The sequence below is a fragment of the Thamnophis sirtalis genome, unplaced genomic scaffold (assembly GCF_051295495.1).
Source record: "Thamnophis sirtalis isolate CommonGarterSnake01/CBP01778 unplaced genomic scaffold, rThaSir2_p1.2 scaffold_15, whole genome shotgun sequence".
NCBI classification, from domain to species: domain Eukaryota; kingdom Metazoa; phylum Chordata; class Lepidosauria; order Squamata; family Natricidae; genus Thamnophis; species Thamnophis sirtalis.
Window position 1 is genome coordinate 10,339,258 of NW_028261395.1, and position 26,100 is coordinate 10,365,357.

A 26,100-nucleotide genomic window follows, 5' to 3' on the forward strand; every position below is an offset into this window, starting at 1 on the left:
ACGGACTGAAATTGTACACTTTCAAGTCAGAAGGCCGTGCTGTTCCCTATCCAGGATATGAAAAACAAAGAAGAAATAGCATTATTTTCATACACAAGAAAAATAAGCAAAGTATTCCAGATGAGAGACAGCAAAGTATCCAGAGCAATAAATGGATGAATAATACGAATTAAACTTTACAGATAACCTCTGTTTGTGTTTAATATCCATGTTTTTGCTCCAGTCAGTTCTTCTGCAGAAGAAAAGGAGGTTGATGAATGTTATGGTCACTTTTAACCCTAAAATCAACAGAATATGCAAGCAAAATACGCTTTAGCTGTGAGAATGCTAAACTTAATTGGATTATATGACCTTGCAAACCATAGGTGGGTTCCAGGGGTGGGTTTCAACCAGTTCGCGGCGGTCCCTGCGAACCGGTTGGTCGCCGAACCCGGAAGTAAGTAACTTCCAGGAACGGCGAAGGGCGCACCCGCCCGCCCGCAGTCCTTACCCGGTTTTGATGAGTTCTGCGCTTCCACGCATGTGCAGGATGCATACAGCGCCTGCGTGATCGTCCAGGAGCAGCTGGAGCGTCACGCAGACGCTAGTACGCATGCGTGCACCGCGCGCGTGCACGAGGACGCCGCCGGCCCCGTTCCAACCGAACCGGTTGGAACGGGGCGAGAAACCCACCCCTGGTGGGTTCCTACCAGAGGTAGTAGGTAGTAACTTGGCCTGCCACACCCCAGAACCGGTTCTCTCGGCGGGGGTGCCACCTTGATTTTTGGTTCTGTGCTTGTGCAGAACAATCTTCATTGCAGAAATTTAATATTTTTTCCTTTTCTAATGTTGTGCGCATGCGCAGACCTTTTTAGGTGCAAATGAGCACGCACACTGAACCGGCAGTAATGCTGGCAGCAGCCCACCCGTGTTGCAAACCAAAATGAAACAGAAGACGTATTGATTTCTGCCAATCCAACGATTTCTAAGAGAGAGAGAGAGATCATCAGATGGAGTGCTCAGAAATCACATTTATTATTGGTAGAAAGAGCTAGAAGAGGTCAATTCTAACAGCAAAGATGTGGCCAGAAAAACTGACTATAGATTTGTTCACAGACTGCTCATGTTCAAGTTGGAAATCAGGCTAAAGTGGGAAAAAGGAAGCCAAGCAGTTTCTATAACATGATCTTGAATACATAGCTATCATTTTGAACAAGAGTATCACGAATTGCTTTGAAGCAAGTCTGGAATCTTACTTGATAGGAAATCAGAGGAACTATGGAATGAAATCAAAGAAGGCATCAGGGTGAATGTGAAAAGAGGCTAAAAACATTGGGGCTGGAGAAAATGCTTAAGGAAAAAAGCAAATGGATCATGGAGCAAATAAATCCAGAGTTCTCATTTGAGGCCCAAATGAGCGGGCTGGAATTGCATAGTTTGAATATGTTATATAAGGACTCATTTCCCTTGAAAAGTCCTTAAAAGTTTTTCTGCGAGAAAAGAGGATGACAGCAGCGAAGTGATTGGATTTCATAACAGCAGCGATAAGTTCATCTCTGGAAGACCTACAGCCTCTCCTGCCCGCTTAGAAGCAGCTTGTGGAGAAGATTCTAGTCTATAACTTTGCAAGCCTCTCATCCATAGAATATCCATAACCTTTTATTGGATATCTATTATTTTAATATATTTGGACCTATTTATTATTTTAATGGATATGAGCCTACTATTTATTACATTATAGTCAAGCCTATAGTTTCCTTTCTGAATATAAGTGCCTTGCCATTCTTTCATATGGATTCCTCCTGTAATAATCCCAGTTAAATTGGTATATTCTCATATATTTACTTCTAAATAATATATTTACTGGCATTCCATTTGGTATGCTTCATTTGTCTTCTGACAATTTCACATTTTCCTTGCTTTGTACTTCTTTATGTTCCATATTCCAATTATATGTGTCCTTTTTAAGTAAGGAACTAGGTGTCTATATCCGTGGCACGAGAAAACCGCGGTCCACTAAAGCGCGCCCGATTAAAGCGCGTACATGACGTCATCAGCAGCGCGACAAATACGACCGCGGAGAAAAAAGGGTGCTTTAAAAAGCGCTTTTAAAGCAAGCCGATTCACGTAAAGGTAAGGGTTAGGGTTAGGGTTAGGGTTAGGTTAAGGGTTAAGGTTAGGTTTAGGGTTACGTTAAGCGTTAGGGTTAGGGTTAGGGTTAGGGTTAGGTTAAGGGTTAGCGTTAGGTTTAGCGTTAGGTTAAAGGTTAGGTTTAGGGTTAGGTTTATGGTTAGGGTTAGGTTTAGGTTTAGGTTTGGGGGGGTTAAGGTAAGGTTTTCGCGTTAATTTTAACTTTACCGCTCACAGCGTGATGTTTTCGTCGCGCTGTGATGACGTCAGGTACGTGCTTTCGTCAAGCGCACTTTAGTCTACCGCGGTTTTGTGGTGGAACCGTCTATATCAGGGCTGTCATTCTGAAATGTCATTTTCTCTCATTTTAATCACCATAAAAAAATGTGTGGGAACAACCTAAAACCACTTGTAGGATTATTATTTTTTGCCAACAATATGTTAAAAGTTTTGTCCTTGGGAGCTCAACTTCTCATTCACAGTTTGGCCCGTTTCATAACTTTTGGGACACGACCTGTTTCTACCTGGATATAACTCTATTTTTAGCGATAACATTTTTCAAGCTTTTCTGAACTAGCTCCTGTTGTGAATCAATTTTTTAAAAAATCAATTCAGATTTAATTACATCAATATTTTTAGGGTCACTTCACTCAGTCCTCGGCTGCAAGTTACATTTACCTGGTAATTTCACTGTTATTACTTATAGGTGAATGAAGTTTCTGCTCTCGGTATGAAATACTGATTCCTTGTATTTGAGATGATTGCATTTGAAATAATTTTTGAAGCCTGCTTCCTTTCCTAGCTTGAAGTTTGAGGGGCAAATTGAATGTTGCATACATTCTTAAAGCATACACAAGCTCTTAATCTCATTTGAAACCATAGAATGGAGAAAGTAATTTTTTCTCCTTATTCTACCATGGGCTCTCATCAACCTGTGTAAATAGCTAATATGTAAATAGTTAATAGCTCTGTGTGATATTTTTCATGAAAATAACCAGTGCAGAGAGTTGCATTTACATTCTCCTGCATTGTGATCAGAGGTGGTATTCAGCTAGTTCAGACTGGTACACACGAACTGGTAATGGAAATCGTGGGTGGGCCTGCCCACCCACCCCCGCTCTATGTCGTCCTCTTTAGGCACATTTTCAAGCCACGCACATGCATGCAAGCCACATGTACGATCAAAGCACATACACAGAAGGCCTAGCACATGTGTGGACGGGGCACGTGCACTCACTTTTGCGAACTAGAAGGGAAAGTAAGTTAATACCACCCCTGATTGTGATGTGAACTGGGTTCCACATATAGCAAATGTTTTCTTACGTGGCACGACAAAACCGCGCTCGACTAAGCCACTGATTAAACCGCGTCGCTGATGTCATCAACAGGGCGACAACAGCGAGCGCGGAGAAAGAAGGGCGCTTTAAATAGCGCTTTGAAAGCAAGCCGATTCAACTTAAGGTAAGAGTTAGGTTTAGGGTTAGCTTTAGGGTTAGGTTTAGGGTTAGGTTAAGGTTTAGGGTTAGGGTTAGGGTTAGGTTAAGGGTTAGGTTTAGGGTTAGGTTAAGGGTTAGGATTAGGTTTAGGTTTAGGGTTAGGTTAAGGGTTAGGGTTAGCTTTAGGGTTAGGTTTAGGGTTAGGTTAAGGTTTAGGGTTAGGGTTAGGGTTAGGTTAAGGGTTAGGTTTAGGGTTAGGTTAAGGGTTAGGATTAGGTTTAGGTTTAGGGTTAGGTTAAGGGTTAGGGTTAGGGTTAGGTTTAGGGTTAGGTTAAGGGTTAGGTTTAGAGTTAGGTTTAGGATTAGGTTTAGGGGGGTTAGGTTTAGGTTTAGGGGTTAATTTTAGGTTTAGCGTTTACAGCGTGCTTCTGTCTCCGTGCTGTTGTCGCCCTGTTGATGACGTCAGCTACGCGGTTTCGTCGAGCGCGCTTTAGTCGAACGCGGTTTTGTGGTGGAACCGTTTTCTTAAAATATGTGTTAAAGTAGTGCTTTTTCCAAACTTGGCAACATTCTAAATATTTAGACTTCAATTCCCAGGAAATTCTGGGAACTTGAATTCCACACATTTAGAAAGTTGCCAAGTATGAAAAACACAGCTGAAGTATTAAATGCACTGAGACTCTTAACCTGCTGACTGTTTTCTTCTGGACATTTTTACATGCATATTAATTGAGAGTCACCTTGCTCTAATAAATTGCCCATCCTGAATCATGGTGTATGGGTGCTTAGAACTTGGCACAAATAGAGCTTACCACAGCAAAGCAATTTAAAGCCTCTGCCATCTTTGCTGGACATCTACTTATTTACAATTAAGATAACTTTGCTCAAGCTCGGGGAAAGCTTTAAGTGCTGTGTCAGAAGATGCGACAGTTTGTTTTAAACTGGGATCGCAGCAGAGGAAGGGCAGTTTTAAAACCCTAGTCAAACGCTACAAGCATTCCCGAGTTCTTCCCCAGTTGCCTCTACTTTTAGGAACCCAGTTGTGTGATTGCTAATCTTATTAGCATCAGGTGCCAAAAGGATACAAACTATCCCATATTTACCATATGGTACCTTTTATATATACAGTGAAGCAATGGTAGTAAACCTTCTCAATATTAAAATGTGTGTTGATGGGAGAAAAGCAGAATTACTTCTGCTTCCTGGCCTTATTGGAGCTCTCTAAGCATGGTTGTTTGCTTATAGATCTTTAGGTAATGAGTGAAAGAATTACCCCAATAAAACATGGGCAAAAAACCCAACTGTTGGAAGAAATATACATCTGGGTTCAGTTCCAAGTGGGGAGAAAGACACTGGAAATATAAAGGCTGGTTGGAAAGATGGTTTATTGATGGACAGGACCACGTGGGTTTGAGATCCTGGGTAGCTGAACACATGGAGTTGAGAGAGAGAGAGGTATTTATACCCTCCCATGGGCCTTGCCCTTGAGCTTCCTGTTCCTGTGCAAGAAATGTATTCTATTGGTTGTCAGACTCCCAAGGGACCATGCAAGGGTCATAGCCAAATTTCTATGTTGTCTGAATTAAGTTTGAATGAATATCTTGCTGGATGATGCAATGAAGAAGCTTGGTTGTGTCATGTGCTGAAGTGTGCTGATAGATAATCCTATTATGTCCTGGAGAGTCATGTCTTAATCCCATCACCCTGAGGCTGAAGCCCAATTGTCTTGTAGATAGGCTGGCCCAGTCCTGCTGGGGCTGTTAAAAAAGGTGGGGGCTGCTTTCCAAGAGCATGTTTCTCCTTTAGGAAAATATAATATTCTTTTTAATATTTGTCAAAATATTTCATTCTTCTAGGAGTGGGGTGGATGCTAACCAGGGGTGGGATTCAGTCGGTTTGGATCAACCAGTAGCTCTAACCATCAGCTCAGAGCGAACTTGTTCGCTCCGATGATCAGGTGGGTCCGCCTGCCCACCCTTACGCTTTACTTACCTATATCCTCTCAGCTGATTAGCACGGCAGAGCGGATTGCCGTGCCTCAGCTGTGTTACTCCCCAAGAAGCAACGTGGAAGGTAAGTTTTGCTAAAATTGCACTCGTGTGTACAACGCACTTTAGGCCCGGGCGCACACTAGTCACACGATCACCAAACCAGTTGTTAAACCGGCAAGATCCCACCACTGGTGCTAATTTTCTACACAGCCACCAATGACCCCACAGTTCAACCCTAGGCTACAAATGCTTTCTTGTTTCTGTTCTTGGCCTTAGTTTGCTAAATCCATTTTCTTTAAGCTATTTTCCGTAATGTAGCTCAGCTGTCCGTTCCTTTTGATCTTCAGACAGCCTTGTTCATTTTCACCACTCTGTAGTTCTCCCTCTTCCCACCCCCCACCCCCAAAAAGTTTCATGCCTAAACTGATTTCTACCAGCTCAGCAGCAAATGAAAAATCTGAGTAGGCCGATTTTTGTAGAAAGTTGAAACACAGAGAGATGTTCCACAGATGGGTCAATGGGTTCTCTTAAGATCCTTGCTAACTGCCCTTGGCAGGATGGCTTTCATAATTAATTAACAGCTAGCCTACTTAGAACCAAACTAATGAGATTTCTTTCAAAGCTTTCAAACACGTTAGCATTCCAATTAAGTTAACTGGAGGCATATCTTCCAAAGTATTAATATGCAGTTAGTTTGCTGTACTCTGAGCCAAACTCTCTGCCCCTCATTTTGGATTTCCTTAATTTTTTGTCATACAGACTACCACGGCAAAATATTTTCATATCTGCTGACTTTGTCATACAAATGCAAAAATACATCTTGCAAAGCTTAAAATGCTGTGCTGATTCTCCTTATGACAGGGGGCAATTTAATTTCTACAGATTAATTAGTTTAATATTGCAGACAGGGTCATGTGTATTTTGGACTATTAGGCAAAGCAGCTGGAATTAAATATTACTAGATGACCTAGAGGATAGAGTTTGATTTTTCTGTCACTAGATTTCTCTTTAAAAGATTGAATGATGCAGCAGTTTTCCAGGTGGACCTGAATGAGTATTGGTTACACATAACAATGTTTCTCCTGCTGTTTGCTTGGCCCTACCGTGTTTCCCTGAAAATAAGACATGGTCTTATTTTCTTTTGACACCCCCCTCCCAAAATAAGCGCTTGGCCTTATTTTGGGGGAGTCTTATTATTTTTGAGGTGCAGGCAGCGAGCATAGTCACCTCATGGCTGCTGCTGTGTTGCGCATTGCTGGCCTGCCACTTTTTTTGCAGTGGCTATTAGCGTGATAAAAGTGGTGCGGTGGCTAGGGTTGAGGGAGCGGCCGTTATCCCACCCCATGTGGGGTGCATGGGGCATGTTTCCCCCTCCCTTTTCCCCTCTCCAGCCTCGCCTTCTCACCTCATGTTTGCGCGGCAAGCAACCAGAGGAAATGGTGGGGACCGGCTGCTCATGCGTTTAAATATTTTCAGGGAGAGCTTATTTTAGCGCAGGCACTCAAAAGCTCGATTGGGCTTATTATCCAGGGAAGTCTTATTTTGGGGGAAAACAGGGTAGATTGTTATGGAATTGTTTAGCTTAATTGAACTAGATTTTCTAATGCTAAGATTTGATTATTTGCTTTCTCTCCCCCCACATTGTAAATGTTGATACTCTGTGCTTACTCATAAGCGTTCAGAAATATATGAGTGTTTCAGATTCTGCCTTCAACGTAGAACTGTTTTATTTATTATACAGTATAAACAGCTTTGTTCAGGTATAGAAAGAAGGTGGTTAGGGACATTGAGCTCCAAAGTTGAAAAAGATAAATTGATTTATAATTTCAGACACTAAAACTGCCCGCTTTCACAGCCGGGAGTTTCTCTAGGATTTTGCCATTTTCAGCAATATATTAAAGAGATTGAAATTTGTTTTATGCCAGGTCTAATTTTTTTATCCATGTCTTCCGAAATTGACTGTGCAAATAGATAGTAGCTCACAGGCCCTGAAGCAGAGGTATTTCTCGCTGTCAGATACCTCATTGGATATACACAATCATTTAATGCTGGGATATATCTTTTAGTGTCAAATTCGTGTTGTCATGTCATCATGTGATGTATCGTGTACTTTCCCCTCCTTCGCTAAATATTGGGTGGGTGTGGCCAGCGCATAACACATCTAGCCTGTAGGCTGCGAGTTTGACATCCCTCTTTTAGAAAGTCAAATCAGAACCAGCAAAGGATTGATTATCTGTGGCCTGGAAGAATCAGTCGCAGAAAAATGGGCTGATTTAAAAAATATATATTCTAGTTATAGAGGAATAACTTTATCTGTGTATTGCATGTAGCACACACAGACACGCACACACACATAGAGATGTATGTATGTATGTATGTATGTATGTATGTATGTATGTATGTACAGAATGTCATGGCGTGACCCGACAAAAGCGCGAACGTCAAAAGCGCACCGACAAAACTGCGGCGCTAAAACCGCGCCGACAACAGCGCGCCGACAACAGCGCGCCGACAGAAGTGCGATTTAAGTTAAGGTAAGGTTTAGGGTTAGGTTTAGGGTTAAGTTTAGGGTTATTTTTAGGGTTAGGTTACAGCGCGCTTCTGTCGGCGTGCTGTTGTCGGCGCGCTTCAGCGCTCATTCGTCGGCGCGGTTTTGTCACCGCGGTTTTGTCACCGCGGTTTAGTCAGGCGCGCTTTTGGCGTTCGCGCATTTGTGGTGGAACCATGTCATGGTTATAAGTGGAGCTTGAAAATCTATGCTTGTACTTTTTATATATATTATATATGCCTACCAATAAGTTAGAAAATGTGATGTTGAACAATTTAAATGCATCACAAAAGAAGTGGGAATAACATACCCATTAGCATTGAAAATAGATGCCAGAATAAACCCATTAGGATTAGACTATGTGTTTAAAAGTCTAAATGCTAGGGTTCGTGCTCTCAGTAGGCCAAGTATTTCCATCAATTGTTTATGGCCTAAGTTAGCTAATGTCCATGAAGCTGAAAGAAGGAACAGCTTTCTCTGTGCCACCGAGTAAGAAACAATCAAAGGGTCCCAGGCCTTTTACTATACTACTAAGATACTTAGTGGAAGATTGCTTAAATATGAGCCAGCAGTGAGCAGAAGCAGCTGCCCAAAAAGCTAATATGATCCTTAGTTGTATAAACAGAGACAAAAAAAATCAAAATCACATGAAGTATTAGGACCACCTTATAAAGACTTAGTAAGGCCACACCGGGAATACTGCATTCAGTTTGGTCACCATATTACAAAAAAGATGTTGAGTCTTTGGAAAACTGCACAGAATAGCAACTAAGGTGATTAAAGGCCTGGAGACTAAAACATATGAAGAAGCGTTGCAGGAATTGGGTATGGCTGGTCTAGAGAAAAGTAGGACAAGGGATGGCATAGTATAGTCTTTATTGTCATTGTACAAAATAAATATGACGACATTGGTTGATGATAGCATTATTCCAATATTTGAGGGGCTGCCACAAAGAAGAAGAGGTCAACTTATTTTCCAAAGCACCTGAGGGCAGGACAAAAAACAATGGATGGAAACTAATGGAGAGAAGCAACTGGGAATTAAGGAGAAACTTCCTAATCAGTGGAACAAAAGTTACCTTCAGAAGTTGGGAGTGCTTCATTACTGGAGGTTTTTAAAGAGAGACTGGACAACCACATGTCAGAAATGATATGGTCTCTCCCAGGGGTGGGTTTCAACCGGTTTGCAGCGGTCCCTGCGAACTGGTTGGTCGGCGAACCCGAAAGTAAGTAACTTCCGGGAACGGCGAAGGGCCCACCTGCGCGCCCGCGCTCCTTACCCGGTTTTGACGAGTTCTGCACTTCCACGCATGTGCAGGACGCATACAGCGCCTGCGCGATCCTCCAGGAGCAGCTGGAGCATTGCACAGATGCTAGTACGCATGCGTGCGCTGCATGCGTGCACATGCACACCGCACGCATGCGCGAGGATGCCGCCGGCCCCGTTCCAACCGAACTGGTTGGAATGGGGCAAGAAACCCACCCCTGCTCTCTCCTGCTTGAGATGAAGGTTGGACTAGAAGGTCTCCAAGGTCCCTTCCAACTTTATTCTGACTAAACTACTACAAAGAAACCTATTGAGACCTTAGCTTAACATCCTTTCCAGCAGAGGTGTGGGTGAGACCAACTAATAAAGAAAACCAAAGTGGAAGGAAAAAATCCTGAGTAAGCACTTCTAAGATTTTCTGTTGTGATGTTGCTCTCAGAGGAAAAAGAAAATACCATACGTAGTTGATTGATTGGTTCATTCACCATCTATTAACTTCCTGCAAAAAATTAACTTAGGGCTGAGCTTGCTGTACCTTTCAAAAATTAATTTGCTATATACACAGTGGTGCTGAAAGGTTTGTATACGCTTTTGAAATTTCAATATTTCTGCATAAATGCAACCTAAATATGATTCATTCTCCACACAAGTCATAAAACTATAACTAAAAAGCACCTAGTTAAACAAATGAGTCAAAAATATTCTACTTGTTCATTTATTTGCTGAGGAAAATAATCCAAAACTACATTTTTGTTCCTGGCAAAAAAAACCACCACTTATGCGTAGTCAAATCAAAAATGTGGTTATTTGAGGAGCATATTTATTTACCCATTTTGTTCACTTACAAAATTTATATCCAGAATTCATATTATATTGTTTTAAAAAGTAGCAAACCTTAGAATTCTAGTCATATTAAACGTGACCCGACAAATACGGGCACCACAAAAGCGCACTGACTAAACCGCGGTGAGAAAACCGTGAAATCATAAACACGCCCACAACAACGCGCCGACAAAACCATGCCCACAAAAGCACGATTTAAGTTAAGGTAAGGGTTAGGTTCAGGGTTCGGTTTAGGGTTAGGTTTAGGGTTAGGTTAGAGTTAGGGTTAGGGTTATTCGGTTGTTATTAGTTGTTCATTGAAGGCGCACTTTTGTCGGTGCACTGTTGTCGGTGCGCTTCTGTGCTCATTCGTCGGCATGATTTTGAACTCGTGGTTTTCTCACCATGGTTTCATTAGCGCACTTTTGTCGAGCGCGCATTTGGCGGTGAACCGTATTAAATCTGTCTTAAATCTCACACATCTATTCTTTCTTTTATCCTTTAGTTTTTGTAATCTGGAAAGTGTTCTGCTACCTCTTAGCCCCTCTGCCTGGATGATTTTACCATTACGTTTCATAGGACAGGATCCCAAATGCTGGAATCCCACTTTAAGGTCCTAAAATGGAAATGGGACATGCTCCACACTCTTAAAAGAAGAAACCATAGAGCCTTATTCCTCAACTGAGCCTTTCAGATTTAGCCACAGTTCTTTATTTTTGCCCTTTCTGTTTGCTCCATATACCTCGGAACAGGGAGGAGGGAATGAAATAACTAGGAAGCTTCCACATTGGAGAGGCCAATCTATTCAAGTGAGCACACAGGTGACGGGGTCAACCTCTGGGCTTTTGCTCCCCCTGCCAGAAATCCTGAATAAATACCCCCAGTGCCAGAGATCTATTTTCTATCTTCTACTATATTATATTATCCTATATATAACGCCTGGTCCATTAAGGAGAGCGAGTGCGGCGTCCTAGAGCGGCAATTGTTCGTCATGTCATGGGAGGGAGAAGGGAGAGCCTGGGCCATTAAGGAGAGCGAGTGCGGCGTCCTAGAGCGGCAATTGTTCGTCATGTCATGGGAAGGAGAAGGGGGAGCCTGGGCCATTAAGGAGAGCGAGTGCGGCGGCCTAGAGCGTCAATAGTTTGTGATGTCAGTTCCTTCGCAGCTTCCTCTGGAAGCCAGCTATGACGTTCACCATCCAGTGGACCAATGGGGAATGCCTGATGGATTAGGGGCAAAGTGCCAGAATCGTAGACAGGGCGGGAAAGAGGAGTGCATGGGAGGGGAAAGGAAGAGGGCAGGGATGATGGGCATAGGAGTAGGGGGGAGAAAGGCCCCTCTCAATGGCTCCCTGTCAGACAAATGCTTCGACGTGTATAAATACCTGGGCAACACCAGGTTACCAGCTAGTTCTGAATAAAGGCCTCCAAATAAATCCTGTTTCCAATGTTTAATCTCTTCAAGAAGAGATTGGGCAGCCACTTGTCTGGATGGTATAGGGCAGGGGTGTCAAACACACGTCACATGACGTATCACGACTTTTCTCCCCTTCGTTAAATCAGGGGTGGGCATGGACAGCACGTGATACATCTTTGGGTTTACAGCACTCCAGATGCATGAAGACCAACCGGCCAGTGTACATGCACATGCCATAAGCCCGAAAACGAAGTGGCTGGCGCACACATGCACACCAGCTAGCTGGTCTTTGGGTTTACGGCGCTTCAGCATGTGTGCGCATTCTGGTTTGGGCACTCAGTGACGTAAAGGTTCACCATCACTGATCTAGAACATAGCTTTGTTGCACCTATGGAAATGATGAAATAAAGAGTCCTAGGAGGATTTATATGTGTTAACATATGACAGAATTCACCAGGATCATTTCCTGGGTAACCAATACTCAAACAGCTGCATTCATGCAAGAAGCACAGATGTACTCCCAGGGATCCAAGTGACACCAATAAAGGCTGTTCACACAAGTACGGTGCTCTTAGGACGTATCCATCTGGAGTTAACTGCAGCTATGCCATGCAGGCTTTCTATATTCTCTCTCTCTCTCTGCCTCCCAACTTCTCCACTACTGTGTCAAATGAATTGCCCATCAGGAGAACAAACAGCTGCATCTGATATGATTGGCTTCAGCGGTGCAGTTAGATGAGAAATTACATGTTGGCTTCAGCACTTTTCATCCTTCCATTTAGCAAGTGCATTTAGCTTCAAAACGGCCCGGTTGCTTCATGTTGAAATTGGGGATTGGTGGATAAGAGAGTGGGGGAAATCCTATCTTGACTTTGCACATCAGGGGGGAAAAAAGGATCAGAGACTTGAGTATGTTTATATTAAGTCTTTCATTTCCCACAAAATGTTGACATCTGGCTTGCCTTTTGTTTTCGTTCTTGCAGATACGATGCAACAAGTAGCCAAGACAGTGGCAAAGGTGGAACTATCAGACCATGTATGTGATGTTGTGTTTGCTCTTTTTGACTGTGATGGTGAGTATCTTCCATTTACCTGTAGTCTCGCTCCTGTGTAAGAAAATAACAGAATAAAGAGCTTGTAGGGACCTTTAAGGTCTTAGAGTCCAGCCCCCTGCGCAAGCAGGAGACTCTATACCAGTGATGGCTAACCTTTTTGTCATCGCGTGCCAGAAGTGTGTGTGCATGACAAAGCGCATTTGTGCCCACATCCATAATGCAATGTGAGTTTGACATCTTCAGGTGCTCCGCACCCCTGCGCATGTGTGTGTGCCCCTCCTCCGGTGCCCCCTTTGTGTATGCACGTGTGACCCCGCTCCATGGGCCATTTTGGGCCTAGCAGGCCCCCCTAAAGCCTCCTGAGACCAAAAATGGGGCACTGGGGGGACCACACTTCCCTGTGCTCCCCCCACACATTGCACGTGACCCTCCCAACCTCCACGAATGCACACACATTTCCCGCCTGTGCCGCATCCCACACGCATGTACGGCAGAGACCTGAAAATCAGCTGGCCGACGGGAGGTGTGCGCGCATACCCGGTGGAGCTCAACTGGGGCAACTGCTCACGTGCCATCCCCGGCTCTATACCATTCTAGACAAATGGCTGTCTAATGTCTTCTTAAAAGCCTCCAGTGATGGAGTACCACATCTTCTGAAGGCAAGCCATTCCACCGGTTTATTGTTCTTACTATTAGGAAAATTTCTCCTTAGTTTTAGGTTGCTTCGCTTCTTTATTAATTTCCATCCATTGTTTCTTGCCTTGCCTTCTGGTGCTTTGGAAAATAGGTTGATCCCTCCAAATATTGGAACACTGCTATTACGTCATCCCTAGTCCTTATTTTTGCTAGACTAGACAAACCCAATCTCTGCAACAATTCCTCATATGTTTTAGCCTCCAGCCCCCTAATCATCTTTGTTGCTCTTCTCTGCAATATTGCATTGCGGTCAGTGGAGAGCCTGGTTCAAAAGCCCTCTCAACTCCAAAGATCACAAGGTGACCTTGGAGAACTCACCTTCATTCAGCCTTGCAGGATTGACACACGGACGGGAGCCTGTCCTCACTGCCATTTTACATGTTTTCTTCTATCCTATCAACCACTGGCCCCTGAAGGTTAACTTTACTATGCTTCAGAACTATGCCAGTCATACATTCATACTGGTAGGATGAGGTAGTTTCATGGATAGCTTCTCTGCAATCCATTCTGCTCCATTCAGCAATTCTGAAGCAGCCGAGGTGGCACAGTGGTTAAATGCAGCACTGCAGGCTACTTCAGCTGACTGCAGTTCTGCAGTTCGGCTGTTCAAATCTCACCGGCTCAGGGTTGACTCAGCCTTCCATCCTTCCGAGGTGGGTAAAATGAGGACCCGGATTGTTGGGGGCAATATGCTGACTCTGTAAACCGCTTAGAGAGGGCTGAAAGCCCTATGAAGCGGTATATAAGTCTAACTGCTATTACTGCTAATTCTTCTGGCAAAGAAAATCAGCCACCAATCATTCTCCCAGGATTGGTGGCTGCTCCCTGCCAGTTGCCTTCTTAAGTTTCCATTAGCCAATCAACTGGAATATTTTCGGATCAATTCAGGGTGTTTTTTTTAATGAACTCAAATTCATTGTTCGTTTGGTCAACTTTTTATTTTTATTTTGGGCAACTCCGGCTTTTTATTTATTTATTTAGCCAGAAGAATGCTGATCTCTTAATCTCCCGGAAGGCTACGATATTCCCAAGGCAAGCATTGTCTGTAGCCTGCAAAGCAGCCGACAGGTTATATAGAGATTTGCTGCTGCTTCCTTCCCTTACATTGGCCCTGAATTGCCTGTCTAGGCCAGTGTTTCTCAACCTTGGCAACTTGAAGATGTCCGGACTTCAACTCCCAGAATTCCCCAGCCAGCATTCGCTGGCTGGGGAATTCTGGGAGTTGAAGTCCAGACATCTTCAAGTTGCCAAGGTTGAGAAACACTGGTCTAGGCTACTTCTTGGCTGATTTCCAAACTTTATAGTGCTCAAAAATCAAATCCATTGGGGATCGTTGAGTGTTTGTTTTACTGTTTCCAAAAACTGTTAGCCTTAAAATAAGGACTCAGATCAAATAAGGTTGGGTGAAATATTATAAATGTGAAGGCACACCGAACAGCCATTGCTTTCTAAATTCAAGAAAAGCCTAATTAATGCAGATGATCAGAGAAACAGGTTGCTTTATTTTCCTTACCCCTGGGAATATTGACTTTCAAGCAGCATCTGGCCATACATGAGATTGATGTTCCCTTCTTCAAAAAAAGAAGCTGCACAAGACAGGCGGATGGTCTTTGTTGCAGCCACAGATGAAACAACTTTCCAACAAGGTAAATGGTCCAGCAACAAGACCTGTCAGCCAGTTGGAACTCTAACCTCCAAAGACAGCTAGTCTAGAACAGGAGTGGGCAACTATGGCCTCTTTATGACCTATGGACTTCAACTCCCAGAGTTCCTGAGCCAGCCGCACAAGTGCTTTGCCCTCCTCCCCCCCCCCCGGTTCCCACGGCTTGGTGCCTTCAGGATACCGCAAAGTCGGTGAACGGTGCTCTGCCTGGCCGGGAGGGTGGGGGTGGGGTGTCTAATGGGGCTTATTTTCAGGGGAGTGCTTATATTTTTGCCCACCCCAAAAATCTGGCATGGCCTTTTTCCATGTGTGTATTTCTCTCTCTGTGTGTGTGTGTGTGTGTGTGTGTTCACACACACACATACATTCATACATACCGTGTTTCCCTGAAAATAAGATTGGGTCTTATATTATTTTTTGCATTCGGGCTTATTTTCTGGTTAGGTCTAGTTTTCTGGGAAATACAGTACTAAATGAATCTGTCTGATTGACAATCTTTGTGTGTGTGTGTGTGTGTGTGTGTGTATTATACATTTTTCTTTAGTAAACATAAAAACTTAATATCTACATGAACAGTGTGTTATCTGGGTTCAGTTAGTTTTGAAAAGTAATAGTGGTAATAATATTCATAGCATTGATAACCACATAATAATAATAATAATAATAATAGTATTTGCTTATCCATACTAATAAACCTTCATTGTATAGTTAATCATTCTTTTAAACTTTTGAGTTTCTAACTTCTGTTTCTGTCAACTAAACATTAATTAAATGAGCCCCATGTTAAAAAAATATTCTGTTTCTTCCTTCTCCTTTATTTTGAGTAGTTGTTGTACTTTAACATCTATAATATTCTTAGACATTAGTCTAAGTTCCATACATTCTAGACCGGGAATGTCAAGCCTCAAATCAGGTGGATCCCCCTAATTATTTGTGCAGTTCTGTTCCCCCCCCCCCCTTGCAAGCATTGTAGCTATAAAACTGCTCCAATGTTTTTAGAGTTCTGGTTGCTCTTTTCCTGCACTTTTTCAGCTCTGTAATATCGAACTATTGTTTGTCATTTTCTGGTGTTGTTTATAAATCCTGTCTGGATTACCATAAAAAGAAATGGTGGCAGAAATATAATTTCAACACAGGAATTTCACTAGTGCAGTAGAAAACAGAGCTGCTTGTGGAAAACCAGCCCACTCCAGATCTTTTCTTATTTGCAGCTTGCCACCGGTCAAATATATTTTAGCAGCCTCTTTTTTTTTCCTGTCGTATCCCCATTGTTATTTTGATGTTTGCTTCCTCTCTGGTTAATCTTTGAGGCACCCTTGAGTTATCCTAATCTGTTCCAGACTTAAAATAATGAGTTTCTTCTTAATCAGGCAGTAGGGGAATGAGCAACATGGAAGGCATTGTTTCAAACATCAAACAAACCTCTTCTTGACTTTTGCCAAACAATTCAGGTTGGATTACAATTCAGTAGAACTAAAAGCAAGAACCTTTTTGGCTAAAGCAGAACCCAAAGGAGACAGAGCAAGTAGGACAAGGCTGGGTCATTTTCCACCTCTCCTCCTCTTCATAGTTAATTTGTCAGACCACCTGTAAATCTTGCCAGCCTACCTTCTTATGCCCTGATTGAAGGACCTCAACAGCAGTAACGGCTTAAGGAGAAATAGAAAAGGTGTCCATGGGATGAGTTGGGGAGCATGCAGGCCAGTCGTCTTCTCCTCCTCCTTCTTCTTCTTCTTCTTCTTCTTCTTCTTCTTCTTCTTCTTCTTCTTCTTCTTCTTCTTCTTCTTCTTCTTCTTCTTCTTCTTCTCCTCCTCCTCCTCCTCCTCCTCCTCCTCCTCCTCCTCCTCCTCCTCCTCCTCCTCCTCCTCCTTCTCCTTCTCCTTCTCCTCCTTGTTCTTTGTGTTATTTCCATCTTATCGTTGGGTCCTCAGCTTTGCATTTTGCCCGCCACTTCATCCAATGCAGCTTGTTTGTATTCTGAATCCATGTATATTTCTTAAATTTTGTGGTATTTGTAAGTTAAGATAAAGGAAAGAGAAGAGGATGGCTGAATGTCTTAGTGTAGGGATCATCCATAAGGGGCATGGTGGCCTAGCGGTTTAGACGTTCGTCTGATGAACCGGAAGGTTGGCCGTTCGAGACCCAGCCTCCCAGTCTTGCCCCAGCTCTTGCCCACTTAGCAGTTCAAAAACATGCAAATGCAAGTAGATAGATAGGTACCACTTCAGTGGGACGGTAACAGCAGTTCATGCGCCTTTGGCATATAGCCATGTTGGCCAGATGACCACGGAAATTGTCTTCAGACAACGCTGGTTCCTTTGCTAGGAAATGGAGATCAGCATCTCCCCTAGATGTCACGTTCCGGTGTTCACGTTGAAAATAAACAGAGAGTCAGTTTGTTTGGTGAAAAACTTTATCTAACAAACTACGTGATAACCAGCACTAAATGACTATGATACAAAGGTAAGCAAATCCGAGTCAGTTCTTACAAAGTTAGACCCCATCACCATAGATATACCATTACCCTGCCCAGTTCCACCCACAAATCCACCCAATTACCCAAATGATACCCCTAATCACCATGAGCCTCAACCACCCTCAGCCACAAGCCCCACTCAGAGTCAGCATTGCCTCTTTCCTTATCGGCTGCACCCGAGTAGAAGAGTTACTTCAGAGTAGGCAGCTACACCAGAGTAGAAGAGTTACTTCAGAGTAGGCTCTGAAGTGTAGCTGCTGTCCAGGAGGTTCTAACAGGCTCCGCCAACATCAGAAGGACGAGGGGAAGGGCTTCAGCGGTGGCTGCAGTGGTGTTAGCGGCAGCAGCTGTGTTGGCGTGTAAGCATGGCCAAGCGGTGGCGTTGGCAGCGTGTAAGCATGGCTGAGTGTGTGACATTGGCGGCGTGGAAGCCCTCGCCAAGGATGGGAGGTAGCGGCGCTGCAGAAAAGCCGCTACCCCCCGAATGTCATCACGAGGGTTGACACTAGATTCAGACATGATTGAAAATATCCTTACCTAGGGAGCATCCTTTGAAAAGCAGAATTGAAACCCCTTACAAGCAAAATGGAAGCATGGACCAAGAATTAGCTTTCCTATGTAAACAGCGTAAGTTCAGTATTATTATTGATTTGAGAAAAGTACAAAAGTAGGAGTAGTTTTAAATTACCTCCACACGACCTATTAGATCTCATCGATTAGGCCTCCTCCGGGTTCCATCTGCTGGTCAATGCCGACTGGCAACCACGCGGAGGAGAGCCTTCTCGGTAGCAGCTCCAACCCTATGGAACGATCTCCCCGTGGAGATTTGTACCCTCACCACCCTACAGACCTTCCGCACAGACCTTAGAATCTGGCTATCCCGTCAGGCCTGGGGCTAAAAATTGTAACCCGCCCAAATGGTATGAATGTTGTGTTTTAATTATGTATCGTCTTATATGTAAAAAGTCTGTTTTTCCCCTTTCCCTTTTGGATTGTGAGCCGCCCTGAGTCCCCCCAGGGAAAAGGACGGCATATAAATAAACAACCTAAACCTAAACCTAGTCTTCCCCCAAGCTGAAATCATTACCTTGGTTCTAATGGGAGTTCAGTATATCTAGAAGGCAGCAAGTAGGTGGACATAAATTTAAGAGGTTGCTACAGAAGGTTATTTGAAAATCAGTCCTGAAGGGCTGCGTGTTAGTTATTTACCTTAATGTATTTGTAGAAAGTGAGCCAGGGACCATTTTGCTGTAAAGAATAATTTGGAAAAAAGAGGCTGCTTCTTAACCCAGCCCAGTTGGGATTAAAGTTGTTAAATTGTTTATTTTACTTCTGATAAGAAGGCTGGGGAGAGCAAACAAAAATTAGCCTGGGATTTCAAAATCTTGACTTCAAAGTAGGCCACTGGATGACAGAGCTGATTAATAATTTGTTTTGTTGGTAACGTTCCCTTCTGCCTTTCAATCGTTCTCATTAAATTACCTGTACATGACACCTAACCAGAAATAAAACCCCCACCCAATTCCCAACCTTGGAGAATATTGGAATTATTTACTTATGAAAGAGGCAAATCTTTTTTGTCTCAAGGACCCGAGACACGCAGTGTGACTTGTGCTGCACACGAAATTTCTTACCTAAGCTACATCTGCATACATCCCGCTGAAGAAGAAAACGTGACAAATTTCCGGAGAAATCCGAGGCTCCATTGCGTGACTTAGCTTTAGTTCGAGCTCCCCATAATAGCTTCTTGGAAAAAGGTTTTATTTCTTTTAAAAAACACAAATATTTCCTCATTCGTCAATCATTAAAACATTGAAGTACAATTTTTTTTGTATGCCCCTCCCTCCACCCCCCCAAGCCCCCTCCTCCTCCACCCCCGACTTTCCAGAACCCGTACACGGTATGGATTTTTAACTAACACAGTCTAAAATCTATTGAGAAAAAAGAAATAAAGGAATTAATGACATTCTACATTGACCTTAGCTTCTTCTTACTGAACTAACTTTAAACAGTTTAAATCATTTCTGATCTTAAGCATAGGCTAACTGGAATTTTTTGGTCCCGTATTTATTTTGTATATAGTCAATCCATTTTTTCCAGTCTCGTTTATATCTCTCATTTGAGTGATCTTTAAGATATGCCGATATTTTAGCCATCTCGGCTAAGTTTGTGACTTTCAGTGTCCATTCTTGGATTGTAGGCAAGTCTTCCTTCTTCCAGTATTGCGCCACCAACAGTCTTGCTGCAGTTATTAGGTGCAGAATCAAGTTAGTCTCTACCACTGTAAAGTCAGTACATATACCGTAATAGCTTCTTAAATGTAAAATTGTTAAAAGGTTGCTCGCATCAAATTAAAACATTAACCTGCTTAAATAGCCAATGATGTTTCATTTTACACAGATAATAGATTTTTCAAAATCCATGGCCAAATGAACTGCAGTTTGTATACACCATGGGTGTCAAACTCCTGGGATTTGGCCCGTGGGGTGCTTAGATCTGGCCCGTGGGGCCACCCTAGAAACTTCCAATCCCTGTTTTCAGCCCGCCCGGTCTCCTGCTGCCCTCTGCCAATGAAAACAGAGCTCACCGGTGGGTGGGGGATTTGCACACACCCCCAAGTCCCATTTTCACTGGCAGAGGGTGGCAGGACACCATTGCAGCTGAAAATGGAGCTCTGGAGCCCATTTTCGCTGGCACGTGTGATGTCACGCTGGCCACGCCCACCCTGGCCCCTGAGGTCAAACACAACCCTGATGCGGCCCTCAATGAAATTGAGTTTGACACCCCTGGTATACAGGTAGTCCTCAACTTACAACCATAACTAAGCCTAAAATTTCTCTTGTAAAGTGAAACATTTGTTAGTGAGTTTTGCCCCATTTTACCACCTTTCTTGCCACAGTTTTTAAGCGAATCACTGCAGTTGATATATTAGTGTTCTGACCCCCCTCGCCCCACACCAAAGCACTCCGAGCCAAAGATACTTTACGGAATTTATTAACAGACAGACAGGTCCTTGGCAGCAAACCGGCATAGACACGCCTGGGCAGCAATCCAGTACAGATAAGCCCTGGCAGCAATCCAGCCTGCCAAGCTCACAATACTGTTCTCCAACATTAGTTCATGCATTGACTTCTGCAAAAGGGGCGTGTGCACAAGGATTCCTTTTATAGTCTGGAGAGGAGCCTAATTACCAGCAGCTGAGTACAGTTACCTCCTGTAACTGCGCAACTGTTCCTTACACCTATTAGCTCTCCGGTGCCGGGCATCCAGGAACAACTCACTGCTGATGTCAGGATCACACTCCCATGTCTCCTCCCCACTGGTCCATGGCTCAGGCGCCTCCTGGTGGCCAACCAGCCTCTCTGCGCCCTGCTCGGAGTCGGAACCCTGTCCAGGGTCCTCCACATCCTCCAGAGCCGACTCATAGGGCCCCTCGCTGTGGGAGTCTGGTGGCAACTCCAACGGCTCCTGCTGGGCCACAACATGTTAGTAACCTGGTTGTTAAATGAGTCTTGCTTCCCCACAAGCTTGTACTCAATCCGGATAAGACCGAGTGGCTGGTGTGTTTCCCTCCTACTAATTGGCCAAGTTTTCCATCTCTCAGGCTGGGGGGTCAAACAGTACGCCCCTCAGACAGGGTTCGCAATTTGGGAGTCCTCCTGGATCCACAGCTGACTTTCGAACACCACTTGTCGGCTGTGACCAGGGAGGCATTTGCCCAGGTTCGCCTGGTGCACCAGTTGCGTCCCTACCTGAACCGGGAGGCCCTCACAACAGTCACTCGTGCCCTTGTGACCTCTAGACTGGACTACTGCAACGTGCTCTACATGGGGCAGCCCTTGAAGAGCATTCGGAGACTTCAGCTTGTCCAGAATGCAGCCGCACGAGCGATCATGGGTGCACCTCGGTTCACCCACATAACACCTATCCTCCGCGAGCTGCACTGGCTGCCTATTGGTCTTCGGATACGCTTCAAGGGGCTAGTTGTCACTTATAAAGCCCTTCATGGTATTGGACCTGGGTACTTGAGAGACCGCCTGCTGCCAATTACCTCCAATAGACCGATTAGATCCCACAGATTAGGCCTCCTCCGAATTCCATCTGCCGGCCAATGCCGACTGGCGACTACCCGGAGGAGAGCCTTCTCTGTGGCTGCTCCGACCCTCTGGAACGAGCTCCCCGTGGAGATTCGAACCCTCACCACCCTCCAGGCCTTCCGCAAAGCCCTTAAAACCTGGCTGTTCCGACAGGCCTGGGGCTAAAGAGCTTTTGCCCCCCTCCTCGAATGGTATGACTGTTGTGTGCTTTTAAATTGTGTATTGTTATGTTCGTCTTTTTTATTCCCTGTTTGTACCCCCTTCCCTGACTTGAATTGTGAGCCGCCCTGAGTCCCCTTCGGGGAAAAGGGCGGCATATAAATGTAATAAATCCAATCCAATCCACTGACTTCACTTGTTAGAAGGTCACAGAAGAGGATTACATGACTTTGGGACGCAGCAATGAGACAGTTGCCAAGCGCCTGAATGTCAATCATGTGATCATGGGGATGCTGCAAAGGTTGCAACTGTGAAAAATGATTGTAACTTTGAATGGTCACTAAGTAAACTGCTGTAAGTCGAGGACTACCTGTACTGAACATTGCTCCTCCATTCAGAAGCACTGTTGCATATTGGTTTTCTTGTTTTGGGATAGCATCCTTGTGATATACCAAACAATAATCTAAACCAGCGGCCCACAACCTTTTGGGTACTAGGTCCCGTGGAGGGAGGTTTTTCCACAGACCCAAGGCGGGGTGGTGCTTGCATCCTGTGGATGGGGCTTTGTTTGTTTGCACATCCCAGTTGCTAGCGTGCCACGGACCAGTGCCAGTCCACTGACCGGGGTTGGGGACCCCTGTTCTAGATCTAAACAGAAGAGTGACAAAGAAACCCTCTTGCTTATTTATTAACTTTTAATCTTTGTTAGTTGTTAGTTGCGAAGTCGTGTCTAACCCACTGCGATCCTGTGGACAACGTTCCTCCAGGCCTTCCTTCCTGTCTTCTACCATCCTCTGGAGTCCATTGTGAGCTCACGCTGACTGCTTTGGTGACTCCATCCAGCCACCTCATTCTTGTCGTCCCCTTCTTCTTTTGCCCTCAATCTTTCCCAGCATTCGGCTCTTCTCCAGTGAGTCCTCCCTTCCAATTAGGTGGCCAAGGTATTTGAGTTTCATCTTCAGGATCTGGCCTTCTAAAGAGCAGTCAGGGTTGATCTCCTCTAGGACTGACCGGTTGGATCGCCTTGCAGTCTAAGGGACTCACAGGAGTCTTTTCCAAAATCATAGTTCAAAGGCCTCAATTCTTTGGTGCACAGTATTCCTCATGGTCTTTTAATCTATCTAATGGCAAAAGAGTTATCTGTGTAGATTACAAACTTACTAAAAAAAAGAGTGAGTTATAAAGCAGAAAAACACCAGGCGAGAAGTATAATAGAGAAGTAAGATTACAACATCTAATAAGGGATTCTTGAACATTTTATTTGGTTTGGATTTTGAAGTGAGCCAACACAACGTTTACCAAATGAGCAGGACATACCTTCCTATTTCATACTTCTCTGATTCTCTGAGAGCAGCTTTTTGGCTTAAAACCAGATGCTCATATTGGTTTTCCTCTTGAAATAAATCGTAACTTCAGAAGAAAATTTCAACTTTAACCGCCACACCAAACAGGCTTGCGTAAGACAACTGCTGCTGCAGCCATTATTTTAACAATCTTCCTAGTCATCTGAACAATTTCATATTGCTGATAAAAATCCTAAAGTCTTCCATTTTTTCCACTAGGCAGAGAATGATCATATTCAAGAGAAACCTTACAAATGAAAACCATTGACTGTTTTATTCTGCATCGGGTATTATTTATTTATGATGTTGGATTTCTGGTTAATGGCTGTAACAAAGTTTTTGTTGGGTAATTCATATTAATGATGTTTCTTTTCCCCTGAGTTGTTTCTTTGTGTGTTTCCGCATGCCAACTTAGCCCTGCATTAAGTTTAGCTTCCCCTAGTTTATTTTGGACTAAAATAATGGATCACTTGTAGAGTTATAGATTCAGTGAACAGAGAAAATGTACAAATAACTGTATTTTACGATTTACAATTACAAATAACAATTTAGATTGTAAATTTTAGGGGAAAAGAGCAATAAACACAGGTAGGTCTTACCCATACCACCATAACCAAATCCAACATTGTCAGTGTATAAGTAATTATGAGCTGGAATAGACATGGTAACAGGTCAGCCAATGGGGACTGTTTGGTGACTCAGCCAGCTCAGAGCCTGGGCGTGGCTTAGCCTAACTGAGCTGTATAAATATAAATGCTGCTTATTGTCTGTGCTTCTGTTAACTGTTCTTCTGTGATGGTTGATGCTGACTTCTGGATTCTGAGTTCTGGTTCTGGTATTGTATATAAAGAAGTTTCTTATTTAAATGAATTCTGCTGAATTATTTACTTGTGTGCTGGTTGGATTGCTGCAAATTCAAACAAAAATTTCTGTTGTTAAGCCAATCAGTGGTTAAATGAATGTTGGCCCATGTTACAAACTTTCTTCCCAAAGTTCTTAAGTGAATCACTGCAGTTGATAAGTTAGTTAGGTTTTTAAGTGAATCTTCCAGTGACGTGCGGTCAGCTTTATGGCTGGTGAGGCACTTTTTAGACTTGTGGACTTCAACTCCCAGAATTCCACAGCCAGGCATGCTCAGTTCTGATTTAAAGCAACAGCATTTTTCCCCCTTGCAAAATAAGTTTTCCCATTTTTTTTCTTCTCCCTCCCCCTCCTTCCTCCCTCTCTCCCTCCTTCCCCCCTCTCTCAAACAGACACACGCACACAGAGAAATTGGATCCCTCTCTCACTCACACACTCACTCTCAAACAAACACAAACACAGAAGTTGGATTGGATATATTTTCCAAAGGCTTGAAAGCAGCTCCTCTGCCATACCCCCCCCTTCCCCTCCTGCCTTCCGATCGGAACCTTTGATTGCAGGTGAATCACGTTGTAATCAGTGAAGCTGGGCTTATGTACTTTTATCCAGCTCTCTGTGTGTGTGTGTGTGTGTGTTTGAAAAGGCAACATGGTTCTGCCAGAGCTCTGAGTCAGACTGAGCTAGTTGCTCCCAGAGAACTCTAAAAAGCCTCTAAAAATGCCCTCTACAGGAGGCGAGAGAACATGTGCCTCCTTTGCATATGGAATTTTTTGCTTGTTAACCCTTGCTTAACTCTTAAAAGGCAAAAAATTGCTTATGCACAGGAGGCCCCTATTTCTCTGGCCTCCTCCTATAGTTAACACTAAGCACTGTTCCAAGTCACTGTGAATCTGGTAGCAACTACCTTGGCTTTAATTATTTTTAAAAAAATTCTTTAAAATTCTTTCCTTTTCCTCATGACTGGTGAGGCCACGCCTCCCCTGCCTTTAGTGACTGCACGTCCCTGGAATCTTCCCTATTGGCTTTGTTTGTCAGACGGTCACAAAAGGTGATCTGATAACCCTGGGAGCTGTCATAAATATGAGCCCACTGCCAACCATTTGGAGTTTGATTATTTGACCATGCAGATGCTGCAGTAGCCTAAGTGTGAAAACAGTCATAAGTCACTTTTTCCAGGGTAGTTTCAAATGGTCACTAAATAAACTATTATAAGTCAAGGACTACCTGCAGTATAAAAGATATTTGCAGCATATTTACTCAACTGCTGGATGAAAGTCAATACACCCTATTGAGCATAAACAGTTATTTCAAAGTTAGGATTGCTCTGCTTCTAACTGCATCTTAAGACCGGATACTATCAGAAAGTCCTGAAGGATATATGTTTGATAGAATTATTAAATTATAATTTTCAATGGCAATGAAAGGTATTTTCCCCCACTCAGAAAAGTCTGACTTCGGTCTGGATTGCAGAATTGCTTGTTAGAAAAGTGTCTGGATCTTAGTTCATTGTATAAGTAGGTCACAATTGGTGTGAGTTTGAAAAACGTCATATTCAATGTGGTGCGCATTTTGGACTTTTTTGTTGTCGTTGTAAATTGCGAAATCGTGTCCGACCCTCGCGACCCCATAGACAATGTTCCTCTAGGCCTTCCTGTCCTCTACCATCCTTTGGAGTCCATTTAAGCTCATGCCTACTGCTTCGGTGACTCCATCCAGCCACCTCATTCTCTGTCACTCCCTTCTTCTTTTGCCCTCAATCTTCCCCAGCTCTTCTCCAATGAGTCTTTCCTTCTTATTAGGTGGCCAAAGTATTTGAGTTTCGTCTTCAGGATCTGGCCTTCCAAAGAGCAGTCACGGTTGATCTCCTCTAGGACTGACCGGTTTGACCTCCTTGCAGTCCAAAGGACTTGCAGGAGTCTTCTCCAGCACCATAGTTCAAAGGCCTCAATTCTTTGGCGCTCAGCCTTCCTTGTGGTCCAACCTTCACAGCCATACATTGCAACTGGGAAAACCATAGCCGTGCTAATGCATAGCACTTGTGTTTACAGGGTGGTGTCTCTGCTTTTTAGTATGCTGTCTAGATTTGCCCTTTAATGCAACCCAAAATTCAGTTAATGTGAGCCTCATGCACAGTTGTGTTGGGGGTCTTAGACATTGCTAA

At 43.7% G+C, this 26,100-nt stretch overlaps 1 protein-coding gene across 1 annotated transcript in view; it reads left to right on the top strand.

The window, feature by feature from the left end:
- The window catches only part of MICU1 (mitochondrial calcium uptake 1), a 205,215-nt gene that overhangs the window by 169,940 nt on the left and 9,175 nt on the right, over nucleotides 1-26,100 (top strand). Inside the window, exon 11 of the mRNA XM_087701830.1 lies at nucleotides 12,573-12,662. Within this exon, the coding sequence (XP_087557956.1) occupies nucleotides 12,573-12,662 (90 nt within the window). The remainder of the gene's footprint in view (nucleotides 1-12,572; nucleotides 12,663-26,100) is intronic.